We start from the raw sequence: 16,398 nt of genomic DNA, 5'->3' as shown, positions 1-16,398 counted from the left end.
TGATGAAATGAGGAAATGTGCCAGTACTCCAAGTATTTATAGGCAAAAGGGTAACTGTGCGTAAAGGAACCTTAGACGCCTTGACTTCCCGCCTTGAAAGCAAATATGGGAAATTAAAATAATCGAGTGCAACCGTCAGCCGTGGACAGAGAAATTTGGATTTTCAAAATACTAATTGTCAGAGCATTAATTAGTCGAAAACCGAAGGGACGCCCAGTCAGCTTCACATTGAGTCTCGAACGGTCATGCTCGACACGTGTCCCCTTCCAAGGCAGAGCCAGCTCGGAATAAGTCTATACGCAACCTCGGAGGTCCCGCACAGACTTGGGGGGCAAATGTTATCTCGAAATTGGCACTCTAACGTGGCATCACAAGAATGGTGACACGTGGCATCAACTTAGAGCACCTAGTCAGGTCAACATGCCGAGCAGGATGCCTCGCTGGCATGTCCGTAATGGAATACTCAACGAGCCGTGCAGAATGAGCAACACTTAGCGAATTTAGCCAAGTACTTCGTGAGTCACTAGCTCAATCCCTATAACTCAGGGATCAACTTGCGTGGATATGGCATATGCACGATTCCACTATTGGTGTATACGGCCTCAATCCACGATCCTAGCATTCAGCAATGATCCCACGATCTTGTGATTATGAGCTTTGTAACGAGAGAGGAAACTCCACCTCCTCAAGTTTCCTGCGCTATAAATAGTGAGGAATGTTCACTGGGCAGGGGGAGAAAAAAAGAGAGATTGATCGAAACTGTATAACAGAGATCATACGCCGAAACGCTATAAGCTAAGGCTATCTAAGAATTATATATTCAGAGATATTATTGTAAGAGCTATAAGAAAATGAATCTTCTTCCTTATTCTTAAGTCAATACAACTAACGAGGATTAGGCTATTACCGAACTGCTCGGGGCTGAACCTCTATAAAATTTATGTGTCTTCTTATTATTATTATTTGCTTTATTACATATTCTAATTACGACATATCGTTTATCGCTTATTAAAAGACTCATTGTCGTTGGCTAAAAGCGAAGTCAACATTTAACAAGCAATGAAAATAAGAAGTTAGCTCTCTTGAAGAAAGTAATCCTTTAACTACTAGGAGAGAGTCTGTCTCAATAAAGTGCATAGGTAGTTGAAGATCTTTTAGCCATTGAAGATTATGCATAAGAGCCAAAGCTTCCATCACTTGTGGTGAAAAACAGCCGCGGTAAGGAGTAGCCATGGTAGCCACAATTTCTCCATTACTATTCCGTAGAACAGCTCCAAAACCAGAGGTCTACAAAGTAGCATTAACGGCTGCATCAGTGTTCAATTTCAGACGGTCTGAAGGAGGGTTTAACCAAGGGGTGTCTCTATTAGTTGCTGAAGTTGAGATTGTATCAAGAGCAGAGTTAACAACTAGAGTAACTGTTCGAGCAGCTTTGAATTCCTCCAAGTACGAGAGTGCATAGTAGAGAATAACATCGTGTGGTTTTGGATTGGTACCATGATGTTGTTTGTTCCTTTCCATCCAAATACTCCAAAGAATGGTTGCAAATTGCTCAATTCCAACTGATGACCAAGTAGGGGACAAATGAAGTAGAAAACTCTTTTAGATTCATGTTTTGCGTGAGTAGCTCCTGGATGGCGAAATCAGTGGACAACCACACTTTTTTAGCTCTTTTGCAGAAGAATAAAGTATGTGTAACCGTTTCTATACCTCTGCTGCATAAAGAACAGTTAGTCAAATCTAATATATGCCAAGTGTGGAGTGTGTTAGCAACACAGAGATAATCGTGGATAGCACGCTACAAGAAAATACAAAATTTAGATGGGATTTTCAAAGCCCAGAATTTTTTCCACCACAGTTGTGATTGCAGATCACTGGCAGTGGGTTGATGTTCTTCAAGTGTTGTTGCTAAATTATATCTTGATTTGACTGAGTAAAGACCATTCGATTCATGATGCCATATCAACTTGTCTTGTTATTCAAAGAGAGTTAAAGGTATACCTTGGATTTTTATGACATCTAAATTCAAAAAAAAGGTCTGTAGCAATTCATGATCCCATTGCCTATTGTCCAGAATAAGATTTGAGACTGTCATTGTCTGATTTTGGCCTCTAAAAACCAGAGGTTTGAAGTAGGTAGTACCTGGCAGCCAAGGGTCCGTAGCAGATTAAATATTGGTGCCATTACCAACTTTCCAACGAAGGCCTTTCAATAACAATTATTTTCCCCATACGATCCCCCTCCAAGTTAATGAAGGGTAGGAATCCAAATCCACATCTAAAAAAAGAAGAATTCAGCTGAGAAGAGAATTTGGATTTGAAAAAATCAACCAAGCGTGCTTTGCCTGTAGCGCTTGATTGAAATGAACAAAACTCTTCAATCCCATACCTCCTTCCACTTTTGATTGAGTGAGAGCTTTCCATGTTTTCCAGTTTATGCCAGATAAAGAAGAATTGGAACCCCCACCAAAATTTATTGCACATGGTCTCAATTTGGTTGATAAGAGATTTTAATAGTCGAAAGCAACTCATAGCATATGTCAGAATCGATTGTGCAACTGTTTTGAGTAAGACTTCTTTGCCACTAATAGAAAACAGTGTCTCTTTCCAAGCTAAGAGTGAATTCCATAATTTCTCTTTAATTTTACCAAACAAAATTTTCTTATCCCTGCCCAAATAGGATGGTAATCCCAAGTATCTCTCGTGATAAGGCTTTATGGCCATTTGTCAGATCTGGTGGAAATTATTTTCGATAGCAGGCAAGGTATTGGGTGAGAAAGAAAGTATCGACTTATCCACATTAAGGCATTAGCCTCAGGCATGACAGTAGTAATTAAGGGAACGTTTGATGGCCATAGCAGATTTTCTATTAGCCCGACAAAGCACAAGACTGTCATCTGTAAAAAAATAAATGGGAGACTGTTGGTGCACTACGAGAAATTCGAATACCTTGAAGATTTCCAATATGTTCCTCATGTTGAAATAACCTTGAAAGACCCTCAGCACAAATTATAAAAAGATAGAGGGATAAGGGGTCGCCTTGACGAATACCACGGGTGGGAGTGATATGACCATGAGTAGAACCATTTACTATGAAAGAAAATGATACACTGCTGATACATCGAATGATTAGGTTCAGCACCGCATAATCAAATCCCATAGCAATCATCATTCTTTCATTAAAGTGCCATTGAACCCTATCAAACGCCTTACTCATATCAAGCTTAATGGTTGCATATCCTTCTCTTCCTCTCTTTAAATGTTTTAGAGAGTGAAGAAGCTCAAAAGCAACCAAGACATTATCAATGATGAGACGTGATTGAAGAAAAGTGCTTTGTGACTCTGAAATTACCATAGATAGGAAAGGCTTCAAACGGGGCACAATAGCCTTAGAAACCAATTTGTATAACACGTTACATAGGCTAATAGGTCTCAATTGGGACATAGACGTTGGCTTTTTGACCTTCGAAATCAATGTTATCAAAGTTTAGTTAAAAATTGATGGGTCTGCACCTTCATTAAGAACCTCCAAAACTGCTGTAGAGACTAAGTGACCCACAATGTGCCAGTAATTAGTGTCAAACATGACTAACATGTCGTCCAACCCCAGGCAGCTACCATCTTTCATAGAAGAAAGGGCATTGAAAATATCTTCAGCAGTATATGGTTGAACAAGAATGTGATTTATATCAACAGTTATAGTGCACGGTACAGTAGCCAAGAAATGATTTAAAGCTTCATTATCAACCCTAGCCGAGTATATATTCCAAAAGTAATCCTCAATGATGTTGCAGATATCAGCATGTTATGTGCAGGTTATACCATTAGTGTCAATGAGAGAGTTGATCTTGTTACTATTGCATCTGGTATTAGCCCTTTGGTGGAAAAAATTTGTGTTGGAGTCACCTGATATGAGCCATGATGTCCGAGAGCGTTGTTGCCAATACTTTTCCTTTTGAGCCAACAAGTCATCAAGGATGTTTTCACTAGATTTAAGCTCTTCATAGTGCATACGGCTAACATCTGATGAGTTATTGAGAGCTGCTACCTTTTCTTGGGAGATTTTAATTTTTTTAGGAAAATCTCCGAATTTGTTCCCATGCTAGGATTGCAACTGTTGAGAGCAAGCTGTAAAATTTTGCAGAAGTTGAGAAATCGAATTACCAGTAACAGTGTTCCAATTTTTTGCAATAATGTCAGAGCATGCATCATCTTCAAGCCAAAGCCTTTCAAATTTGAAACGAGATTTGAACTTAGGTGCTGGTTCTTGTTGAAGGTAAGAGATTGAGACTTTAATTGCCATGTGATTTGATTGGTAAAAGTCCAAGTGGGAAATGGTTGGAACCGTGAGAACATTCATCCAAGAGGAGTTTATAAAGCCAAAATCCAAGCACTCCTTAACATTGATTCCATTAACATTATTATTGTGCCAAGTGAAACAATCACCATCAAAGATTAATTCTTGCAATCCACAAAAATCAATTGTGCTTCGGTAATCATCAATATGTGACTCATTCTTTAAAAGACCTCCTAGCTTATTTGAATGTGAAATTATTTCATTGTTTCATTGAAATCACCCATAATAAGCCAAGACATTAAAGGTGCTGAATCCCTCAATTTCCTTAGAAGTTCCCATGAGAATTTTCTTTGAATAACAATCGGAGAACCATAAAAGCCCGAGAAGTGCCAAGAGGGGCCATCATTGAGAGCAATGTGACAATCAATAAATTTTTTTCCATAATTTAGGATAATACATTTACATTAGATTTCCAAAGAAACATTAAACTACCACTAAAACCTATTCTAGGAACTTCAATACAATTAGGGAAATTAAATACAGTACAAACTTTAGTAAGGGAACCTATACTAAGCTTAGTTTCCATAATAATGATTACATCTGGTTTATTTTGAGTAATGAGCAGACGAAGTTGTTGGAATGCTCTTGGATTTCTCAAGCCCTAAGCATTCCAAGACACAACATTCATGGAGATTGGCGAGGCTGAGCATCAGCCTGTGCCAAAGAAGCACCATTACCATCAGCTTTCAATGAGAGAGTTGACATTTCAGAGGAAGGGTCTGGATGTTGATGCGAGAGAGTGTTGGTGGTATCAGAAAGTGGAGTTAATCTTGTACAACATCGTTTTAGGACATTACGCACATTACCACCTGAAGTAGTCAATTGCCGCTTGGAGAACAGTGAAGACATTCTGCTATCCTTACCTGTAGAAGATCCTGGTTCAAAACCAGTAATGGAAATTGGTTGAACCAAATTGTCTTGAGGAAGTGATGAGACCACTGTTGAGTGTGAAAAGATGATTTTGTCCTACTGTAGTGGGCTACTGCTGACATTTGATGGTTGAATATAAGCATAGGTTGTTAGTGTGGGCATTGACAACCTAATTGAAGAATTAGACACTTCAGAGTTATAAGTACATTCCTTAATGTTTTTCTGTGAGGAACTTGGATTTGTAGCAGGTGTGATAGGCAATAAAGTCTCAGTATCCAAACTGGAAGATGATAAGGAAATGAGTTTCTTGTTGCAATTCTTGACACTAGTGGCGTTACCATATGATGTAGAATCATTTGAGTAAAGATATGCATCAGAAAAAGTTATTTTGTTCCTTACATCTGCAACATGATATCTTGTATCAACTGTAATGGATTTCCCTTTTTCACGATCAGTAACCAATGGCGGCAGTGCAGGGAAAGGCTTTGGATGTTAGATGATTGGAGCAATGGTATTTCGGGCAAGACGGGTAATAAAAGGCCACGGACTTGCCTTGGAAAAGTCTTGTCTATAGCGGTCGTAACTTGATCTTGGCAGTGAAGACTCTTCAAGCCAAGGTCCATAAGTGAGATTCAGTTCTTTCCCTTCATCCAATTTTTCCAAAAAAGAGGGGCATTTGTCAAAGACATGTCCAATAATACCACACTCATAACAAAAATCGAGAAGCCTTTCATAGCGATAATCAAGCCATAATTCATCATCCATCCAAGGAAAAGTGACTGTTTGTCCATGAAGTAAGGGTTTTGAAACATCAATACCAACTCGAATTCGTAGGAAGGGTCCCCATCCTTCATTAAGGGCGTCATCATGAACTTCAACGAAGGCACCAATTAAATTTCAATGACCCTAGCAAGAGATTCCAGTTTGCTAAAAAAGGGTAATTGGAATACTTGAACCCAGAAAGGAGTGGTGGTAAATGAACTGATTGAGGAATTCTGCAGGGAACTAGGGGGCACAAGATCAGATGTAGATTATGAAAGTGCCATGGTTCCTTTGACAACACTCTTAAAAGATCACCTTCAACCCAAAAGATACCATATAGGAATCCAATTCGTAAGGAGAGACAGAGACATCGAATCTACCCTTCCAATGAGTCATGAAGAAGTTTATAGGTTTTTTAGGATTAAAACCTTTCTGAGACTAGACCCTGCAAATCAAGTGATGTGAAATAGGGCGTTGAGGAGGGATCGTAACACCAGTTAAAGAGATAACCTCTCTTTCTCTGGCAGATAGAGCTTTGAATATATCAGGGTGAAAAGAGTCCATGGAGGCTACTGATTAAGTAAGGAAAGCAATACATGAACATTAAAATGAGGAAATAGAATGAAGAGCAGATTAAAGGAGAATAGTAGAAGAAGACCAGGGGAAGAACAAGTTCAAGCGGGAACAATTACAATTCAAAAAAAGAAGAAAAACTGATGTGAAAACATTTAAAAAGAAAAAACAGAGGACTAACTGCCACAGAGCACACATTAAGGGCATACAATGCTCACCAAAAGTTAAGAAAGAAGTATGTTTAATTATTTGTACAAATTGATTTATTTTTTTTATTTTAGCAATTTTGTTGTTTTTTTTTTTGTAAGTTTAATTATTTAAATGGTCAAATTAGAGATAAAAATAAGTATTCTTCCTTTTTACCTCAATAAAGGAAAATAAAAAAAGCGTTTTTATTTTTCTCTCTATTTTTAAATTTTATGAGAGTTTCATATCAGTATATTTATCTCAACATATATATAAATAATTTTATTTAAGAATTTTATTTGTACTGTTCAATATTCTTATGTTGTTATTTGTTCAAGTTAAAATAATTTTTACAACTAAAATATTATATTTTAATTTTTATTTGCTCAAAAGTTAAAATTTTATTTGTAAAAAGCGATTGTCAATGTCATATATGACTATTTGAATACTCTTGATTATACATATGTATATATATTTTTATTTTTCGTTATGTTTTCTGTTGTTTTAATTTTAGAATATTAGAACATAACTATTTATACAAATTGATTTTTTTTTTTATTTTAGTATTTTGTTATTATTATTTTTTTGTAAATTTAGTTTAAATTATTTAAATAGTAAAATCGGAGATAAAAATATAAATTTTTCTTTCTTTACCTTAATAAAGGAAAATGGAAAAACGTTTCTATATTTTTTTATTTCTATTTTTTAAATTTTATAAGAGTTTCATATCAATGTATCAATATCAATACTTGTTGCGATATTTTTCACACGCAAGTGTACGTATCGTTTCAAGTAGTAAAACTCACGAGGAGTGAGGTCGATCCCACAGGGAGTGTAGTTAAGTACGCTAAAATTAAATTTTTACTTCTATTTGATTAAATAAAAATAAAGAAAGAATTAAAAATAAGAAACTAGTAAGAAGCAATTATTCAAGAAAATTGATAGTTAATAAAAAACTAGGGCTTCGATTTCAATTGTTTCTATTAAATATGGCCTAATATGATTATTTTCCTAATATTAATCTCTATGCAATAGCAGGTTTACTAAGGTAATTTATAGACTTCTCAGATGTATAAATCTTAATCACATGCAAACTTTCTACTCTCGTGACAAATTTAACATGCAACAGGCATTAAACACAGAAACCCTATAAGCTATCTAAACCATATATGTACTCTCGTCCTATATCGAAATTCAGTTCTATTTCACTATAGCATAATTGACACTCACTTCTCAGATCTTGCATCAAAATCATAGACAGTTAATTGGTGATCAGGCAATTAAAAGTAATTAAGCACAAATGAAATAGAATACATAGAAATTGGGGGAAAAATATATCATATTAAAACCATAAAGCAATGTCAAACAACATCCGTCTAACCCTAATCAAGTGTTTAGCTACACATGTTCATGGAAGCAAAATTACACATATTAACTTTAAGAAAGAGAAGAAGATAGAGAATAAAATAATGCTGAAAACCCTCTGCAGAATGACTCCAGTATTGACTTCCGTCTCTGAAATTTGTACTCCTTTTTCCCTCTAAAATTACTTGGCCAAAACTATTGAAGTCCCTTTCTTTTATAGCCAAAAAATGATAAAATAAGATAAAATTCGCTGAAGAAAAAACCTATTCTCCTTATGATTAGAAAACCTATTCTGCTTAGGATTAGAAGAGGAGGTGAGTTTTCTACTGCGTTGACTGATAGTATTTTAGCCATAACTCTCTCGATACTGCTCGGAATTGGACGATTCAAGATATTCCGGAAAGATAAAACAGAGATCTAGAACTTTAATGTTTCAACTTTTTCCAAAATCTAATCAGAACATAGTCGAATTCAAGCTTGAAGTTTCAGCTTTATTTTCTTGCACAATTTTCTCTATTTTAAATATCATCTTTTTGTGAGATATTTTTATCTTTTTTCCCATCTTTTTTCTCTGATATTTTTCTAATCTTCTTTTATTTTAAATCTATATAGATAAAAGATAACAAGCGTAAAAATGCTCCAAACACGATTAAAACTCAATTCAAAATATATTAAACTTAATCTAAAATTAATACTAAAAATAACCTAATAGGGCACTTTCTTGTTTTTTTCAAGCCTAAGAGACCATACTGCAAGAACTTAAACAATTTGGGAGCTTGGATTTGTATGAGATACGACAATTAGGGGGTGATATTGGTGTCATGCTTACTTCTAAAACTAATGAAAGAGCTACGCCATTTAAGAAAAGGAAATTACTTGAGTCTTCTTGATCTTTATGCTCAGGACCTCAAAAATTACTTCGAATGCACCCCGGTGTAATTTGCAACTTCACGTGGGACTCCACAGAGTAGGAGCATGAGTCTAAGGTTGTCGTTGAAGAAACCTCTGATGATATCTCTTTTTCATCAACTCGCATTGATGGCGTTTTGAAGAACTCGGTGGTTGGCTCATTTTTTATTGAAGATTCTTGCTCTAGCATATCCGTTCACTCTTGTACCCCTGTGGAGGAGAATGTCGCATCTCCTCCACAGGATCCATGAGAGGTATGGCTTGGAACTGTAGAGGGTTAGGGAAGACCTCTATAGTTTGGGAATTGAAGTCCCTGATCAGATCATGCTCTCCTATTTTTGTCTTCCTAACCGAACTAAAAGTTGATGTTGCTCCTCTGGTACGTACACTTAAATCCCTCCATTTTTATTTTAACATTTTTGTGCCGCCTATTGGTGCCGCTTGAGGCATTATTTTGACCTAGAAGGATGGATTTAGTTTTCACTGTATTTTTAGTTCTCGCAATCATATCTCAGGCCTTATTTACTCAGACCCCCCTCCCATCCTTGGCTTCTCTCTTGTGTGTATGGCCCTCCTTATCTCCATGCTGAGAAAAATTTTTGGACTGAAATTTATGAAAATTGGGGATAAGTTTGGTGGTCCTTGGTTGATTCTAGGAGATACAAATTTTGTTCTTAGTGATTCAGAGGGTGAAGGGTCCACCAGAAGGGACCAGTTAATCCCATTCATCTCTAATTTAGTTGACTCTCGGGGCCTTATTAATTTGCCTATTGAGGGTGACAAGTTGACGTTGGATAACCACCAGTCTGGAAGGAGGTCTCGTTAATGGGGCCTAGCTCAATTTTTTTCCTAAAGCTGCTCTTTTCTCTTCCCAGATGAGCAACTCTGATCATAGACCTTTGTGTATTCTTTCGAATGGCCTAGATGCTAGGTTTAAAAGATGTTTTAAGTTTGAAGAAAAATGGACGAGGGATGAGAGGAGTAAGTTGGTGGTTGATCATGCTTGGAATTCAGTTTACCACTCTTGGGTTCCTGCCCGTGTTTACAAGAAAGTTGGAGCGACTCGGGTTGCTCTTCTTCATTGGAATAGAACTCAATATGGAAAACTTGACATAGTCATAAAGGAGCTTGAGAAAAAGCTTAACTATTTGTAGAGTTTACCTGCTGGCTCCCGTGATTGGAAAACTAAATGTCTTATTCGTCGCTCTTTGAATGAATCCCTTGAGAGGAAAGATCTTTACTTGAAACAGGGGGCCAGGATTTCGTGGATTAAGGAAGGGGATAAATGCTCTAAGTTTTTTTTCCCTCGGTTGCTATTAGAGGAAGTAGAAATGCCATTGAGAGCATCTTGAATAAAGATGGTGTCTGGATATCCAACCGAGAGTTAATCGGTCATGAGTTTGTTGATTTTCTTAATGGAATTTTTAATGGGTCCGATGATGGTCAGGATCTAAAATGCAGACAGTTTTTTCATGAAAGTATCTCGAATGAAGACCAGGAGGAGTTACTAAAATGCCCTACTCATGATGAAATTAGAAGAACTCTTTTTGCCATGGGTAACCATAAGGCTCCTGGTCCTGATGGTATGTATATTCTCTTCTTTAAGCATTATTGGAAGTTTGTGGGAGATGACTTCTATGATGTCGTTTCTGTCTTTTTTTTCACTGGTAATATGCATAAGGGCTTCAACACGATGAATATAGTTCCCTAAGGTCCAGAACTTGACTAGAACCAATCATTTTCGACCCACTACTCTGTGTAATGTGATGTATAAAGTCATTTCCAAAATCATTGCAAATAGAATCAAACCTATTTTACCTTCTCTTATTTGCCCAACCCAAGTTGCCTTTGTGCCTGGGAGGAACATCCAAGATAACAATGTGATTGTGCAAGAGATTATCCACTCGTTCAACAAGATGAAAGGCAAAGAGGGTATTTTTGCCATAAAAATTGACCTAATTAAAGCTTATCGTCTGAGCTAGAGATTTATTGACCATGTGATTTCTTGTTATGGGATCCCTCAAAAATTTCGCAATTGGGTCTCTCATTGTATCTCCACCACTACTCTCAATATCTATCTTAATGGAGGAAAGGTTGGTTAGATTAAACCCACTTGTGGTTTACGTCAGGGTGACCCTCTCTCCCCTATCTCTTTATTTGAGCTGCCGAGGTTCTATCAATGCTTCTAGAGGATGCTCTTTGCAAGGGCATTATTCATGGAACAAGACTTAGCATGGGCGAGCTAGATCTCTCTCATATCTTTTTTGCGGATGACCTAATTCATGTTGGTAGAGCCAATGTGATTGAAGCAAAAGGTGTTTTGTACTGTCTTAAGAGATTCTGTGCTTGGTCTGGTCAATAAGTAAATAAGCTGAAAACCACAATTTTCTTTAGCAAAAATACTCCTCCTAGTATGAAAAGAGGGATTAAGGATGCCTTGGGAATTGGATCTCCTGTTGGTTTTTATCAAATACTTGGGCCTCCCGTTATTTAGATAAAGACAGAAGGATGTTGACTTCAACTTCATCCTAGATAACCTCACTTCTAAGTTACAAGGTTGGAAGGCAAAAATCCTGTCAAAGGCGGGGCGTGCTACCCTTATCAAATATGTGGGTGTGTCTCTGCCTATGTATGATATGCAAACTATCAAACTTTCAAATCGCCTTGTTAGTAAAATTGATGGCTTGGTGCGCGATTCTTAGTGGGGATTTGAAAGAGGGAACCATGGTCTGCAATTAAGAACTTGGGATAAGTCGTGTCTTCCTAAATCTCTTGGGGGTCTTGGTTTCCGAAAGACTAGAGATATGAACCATGCTTTTTTGGCAAAATGGGGGTGGATTATGCTAATTGGGGGCAAATCTTGCTAGTTAACCAAGTCATAGAATAGAACTAGCTATATATACAAATAGTTCTAACCGACCTAACAACATTTTTAGGACAATTGTTAATACATAACAGACTGACGTGGACACTAACAGAATATTCACATGTAGTTACAACAGATGAACACCACAGATAAGACTAGAATCACAAGTAATATAATCTGTCAAAAATATGAACCTTACAATCTCCTTCTTGACAGATTATGTTCAATGACCACACAAGACAAATAATAGCTACTAAACAAAATAAAGGCAAAGACCCAAAAACTTATCCAATAGCAAGAAACTATAGAACTATAAATTGTGTTTGCAAAAAGAAACATAGCAATCCATAATCCATATCAAAAGAAAACTTGAGAACATATATATCTCCCCTTCATTGAACATGAGCAGATTGCACCACATCTTTGTCAAATTCCCCTTGGGATAGTGGCACTGAAGACACCGAATGAGGAGCAGTGGATGCTGGAGACGGTTCAGCTGCAGCAGGAGGATTTTGAGGCACTGTACTTTAGGTTGGGGCAGAAACAGACGACTCCCCCTGAACATGTGCAGTACTACTAGACCCATCTGAGGATGCACCAACCGAATCTCTATGAAACTGAGGAAGAGATATATCAATTGATGGAGTTAAAGGTTCTCTATAGTGATTTTGCAGAACAGTGGACTTGATGATGCAAACCATTTTGTACATAGAGGCCTCAATTGTAAGATGACGCTTTTGATCATTCTTATATCTCTTGACAAATGATTTAAATTCAAAAAAACATTTGAACCTGCCAGCTAGAGTTCGATAACCCTTTGAACAAAGGGGACTTGCCTTTGTTCATCTTTAAAGCAAAAGGAGTAGTCGAAGTGGACTGTCTGTGAACAACAGACAAAAAACTCTTACTGAGAATAGGATTGGAAATTTGATAATCGTGGGTTGTAAGAGGAGGATGAGCAGTCATGAGCACTTTTTGGATGAGACTTGGAAATGGGAGTTTGTTACGAGTGCCAGTGGTTTCTGAGGCTTCGAGAATCCTTTCAAAAATTAGAGATGACAGATTAATGGATACATGAGTTCCCACAACATACAAAAACTTTCTGATATCAAGAGTGACTGAGGATAAATGGGAGGCAGGAAACTAATTGTACAAAGCAACCCGATGAAGAACCCTATAGAATGGAGTTAAATGAGTAGCTAAAATTACCTGCTTTTCCCAAAGATACTCATCCCTGCCAGTTAGCACTCTACCCATCATAGTTTGATCTGGATTAACCTGTTTCCCATGTGTTGGATTTTTGACAAACTCAACTTTAAAATGCATGCAATATTAGAAGGACCAAAAGGAATACGAGTACCCCTGACAAATGCACTCGCACAACCTGGCTGACCCTCAGCAATAACAGTCCTATCAAGATTTGCATAAAATTCACGAATTAAAATGGGATGAGATGCAGACAACTTAGAGATAGTGTGAACCCATTTCCTAATTTGTAAAAATGCATGAAGTTCAGGAAAGTCATCCAAAACCACTAGTTGTTCGAACCATAACTCACAACTACCAAACCAACGTTGGTAAACAGACGCTTTGGAGGCATCAACAAAACATTGAATAGTCTATGGGTCGACATTTGAGATAGGGGCTTTTGGAGAATTTTTCTTTTTGGAACCTTTTGAAGAATGTTTTGGAGATGAGTCTGTAGATGGGACAGGAATAGACTTGGTCTTGGACTTTTTGACAGATGGTTGATAAGTGGTATCACTCGATGATTTTCTTTTTTAAGGAATGGGTTTTTGACTGACTTCTTTCTTTACTTTGGGAAGGTATAGAGACCTTAGAGGGAGAACGAGGTGGACCTATCAGCTTAGATTTAGGCAAAGAAGTAGGCTGGACAGGAGACATAGGAGACTTTGAACTTGAGGAGGAATGAGTGACTCTTTTTGAAACTGGCTGAGTAAGTGAAGACAAAGTAGAAGCCTTTTTAGAAAGAGTAAGAGCCTTACCTTGAAATGTGCGAGGCTTCTGACTGACGGGAGGCAACGACGAAGACCAAGGAGAATCATCAATCATCGACTGATAAGGGACAATGGCTAAACACGGATGGGCATTGCTGAATACTTCTTCAGCAGGACAAGTCACGACTTCTGATTCGACTGGAGACACAGATGTTGGAATGTGGATGGCTTCAGGGGAAATCGACATGGAACAAACATTCTGCATTATAGACTGAGAGAGAGTCTTTTAGGTCAGCAAAGTGAATTGAGATCTTCAGACTTAAGGGTTTCTTGAAGAAAAGAGTAAAGTGAAAGAATCGATTCACTTTTCTTTGGCCTTAAGTAGAAAATACCATGGAAAAGTTTAACCATGCAAAGAAAACAAAGATGATATTTATTTAATTTTTTTAACTTTGCAAAATGAAATATACACACCCAAATAGAACTATTTTCACCACACGTTTTGGCACAAAAAATGAAACAAACACATAGACATTAGATATTGAGAGCATAAAGATCTAATGTACAAATATGCCAACAACATGTTACAAGTGCCCAGGCTTTCCCAACAGAGATAAGAAATAAAAGCTTAGAGATACTCAATATCTTGCAGTGAAAATGGGACAGTTAACATTTGTTCAATGAAGTGAATGAAGCCACTGAGCAAGAATAAAAAATGCACAACATGAGCAACAAATTTTTTTGTACCACATAAGCACACCAAACTCCAATTAGTAAAGCTACACAAGACCCTGTATCTCCATAGGTGTGTGTAAAGTGTCCTCATGTGGTCCACCAGGAAGAGAAAGATCTTCTAGACCACTCACTCAAAGGAACATTTTTTTTATTATTATTATGCCTTTTTTTAAGATACAATCTAGCTTTTTCTATAGTACCCAGACATGGCTTTCATTCTCTTCTAGAGATATAGCCGTCCTCTTTAGACCACAAGTACTAATATAGAAGGAGCAAACTACTTATTAGTAGATGGGTTTAAGAGAGCTCTTCCCATTGCATCTGAAGGAGGTAGCCTTTTATCTGGAGAAGATACAAGCTCAATTTTGTACGAGATAAATCAACTGAGAAGGTGATAGTAGTGAACAAAAAAAACATGCTCATGTCATGAATTTAAAAAAAAAACTTTTACTTAGAAACTAGAAAAAAATGTGACCAGATGCAACTGTGAACAGTTTAGATGGTACAGAGACAAATACATGTTCTTAAATGAGTGAAAGTTTGAGTATCTAAAGTTTTAGTGAATAAATCTGCCAATTAATTAGTTGTGGGCACATGAGATATTGACAACATATTTGAATTAACTATATCACGAATGGAATGATACCTGATGTCAATATGTTTTGTTGGAGAGTGCTGAATAGGGTTTTAGAGATGTTTATGGTACTTGTACTGCCACAAAAGATGGTCAAAGTTTGTTATGGGTATCCATAATCAGTAAGCATTTTGTTCAGCCAAATTAACTGAGTACAACAGCTACCGGCGACAATGTATTCTGCCTCGACAGTAGAAAGGGAAATAGATTGTTGTTTTTTGCTATACCAAGAGACCAGATTATTACCGATGAAAAAACAACCCCCTGAAGCACTTTTCCTATCATCTAAACATCCTGCCCAGTCATAATCATTATATCCTACCAAAGTGGTGTTCTTATCACATGTATACCAGAGACCATAGTTAACAGTCCCTGCAAGGTGATTGAAAATTTGTTTGACTATAGAGAGATGTGACTGTTTAGGGTTGGCTTGATACCTAGCACATAGACGGACACCGAAAGAGATATCAGGACGACTAGTTGTAAGATACAGTAAGCCGCCTATCATGCTTCGGTACAGAGTGGGGTCTACAGGGTCTCCAAACTCATCACGCGACAATTTGGTTGTTGTGCCTATGGGTGGGTGTGCGTGCTTGACTTTTGCTTAATTTATTATCTTATTTTTAAAATTTGATTATTTTATTTTTATTTTTTAAATTTAAGGTCAGATTTTTTTAAAAAAAATTATTCTATTTTTTAAAATAAATTGGCCTTATTTAAAATAAGATTATTTTAATCATGATATTTTGAATAAAAATAGGATATTATGCTAACTTTTAAATTTTGTTATTTTTTTATTTTAATTAAATTGTAAAATCAGAAAAATGATCTTAAATTATCATTTTATTTTATTGAATATTTAATTTATAAAATAACATGAAATTTGAAAGGTAGTTAGCATTTTTTTTGAAAAAAGATATTTAGGTTAGTCGAAACCTAATTTTTCAAAATTATAGGTTTAATTTTAAATTTTTATTTATTTATTTATTTAACCGAAAAAAAATATTTTTTATTATTTTTTTTCCAAATTATTAAATAAATTAATTAATTTAAAATTAAATAAATCCTATATCCAACTATCCAACTTGTTGCATGTGTATGTGTTTTATCTTGTTTGTGTTAACAAGTTTTATAAAACCTATTATTACTTGATCTAAATTGTCATGGTTAACTTGTTGACAGAT

The 16,398-nt window shown here is 36.4% G+C and overlaps 1 protein-coding gene across 1 annotated transcript; it reads right to left on the bottom strand.

The window, feature by feature from the left end:
* Positions 1 to 15,317: 15,317 nt before the first annotated feature.
* Positions 15,318 to 15,722, bottom strand: LOC115696498 (secreted RxLR effector protein 161-like). The gene has a single exon (XM_030623398.1). The coding sequence runs from the start codon at positions 15,720 to 15,722 to the stop codon at positions 15,318 to 15,320; it is 405 nt and encodes a 134-aa protein (XP_030479258.1).
* Between the last annotated feature and the right edge of the window lie 676 nt (positions 15,723 to 16,398).

The sequence above is a fragment of the Cannabis sativa genome, chromosome 7, assembly GCF_029168945.1.
Source record: "Cannabis sativa cultivar Pink pepper isolate KNU-18-1 chromosome 7, ASM2916894v1, whole genome shotgun sequence".
NCBI lineage: Eukaryota > Viridiplantae > Streptophyta > Magnoliopsida > Rosales > Cannabaceae > Cannabis > Cannabis sativa.
The sequence above is the reverse complement of the archived record's forward strand: the minus strand, read 5'-3'. Positions and strand labels throughout refer to the sequence as shown.

Coding starts and splice junctions, on each gene's coding strand:
- LOC115696498 (XM_030623398.1), bottom strand. CDS start 15,722: ATGATAGGCGGCTTACTGTATCTTACAACTAGTCGTCCTGATATCTCT.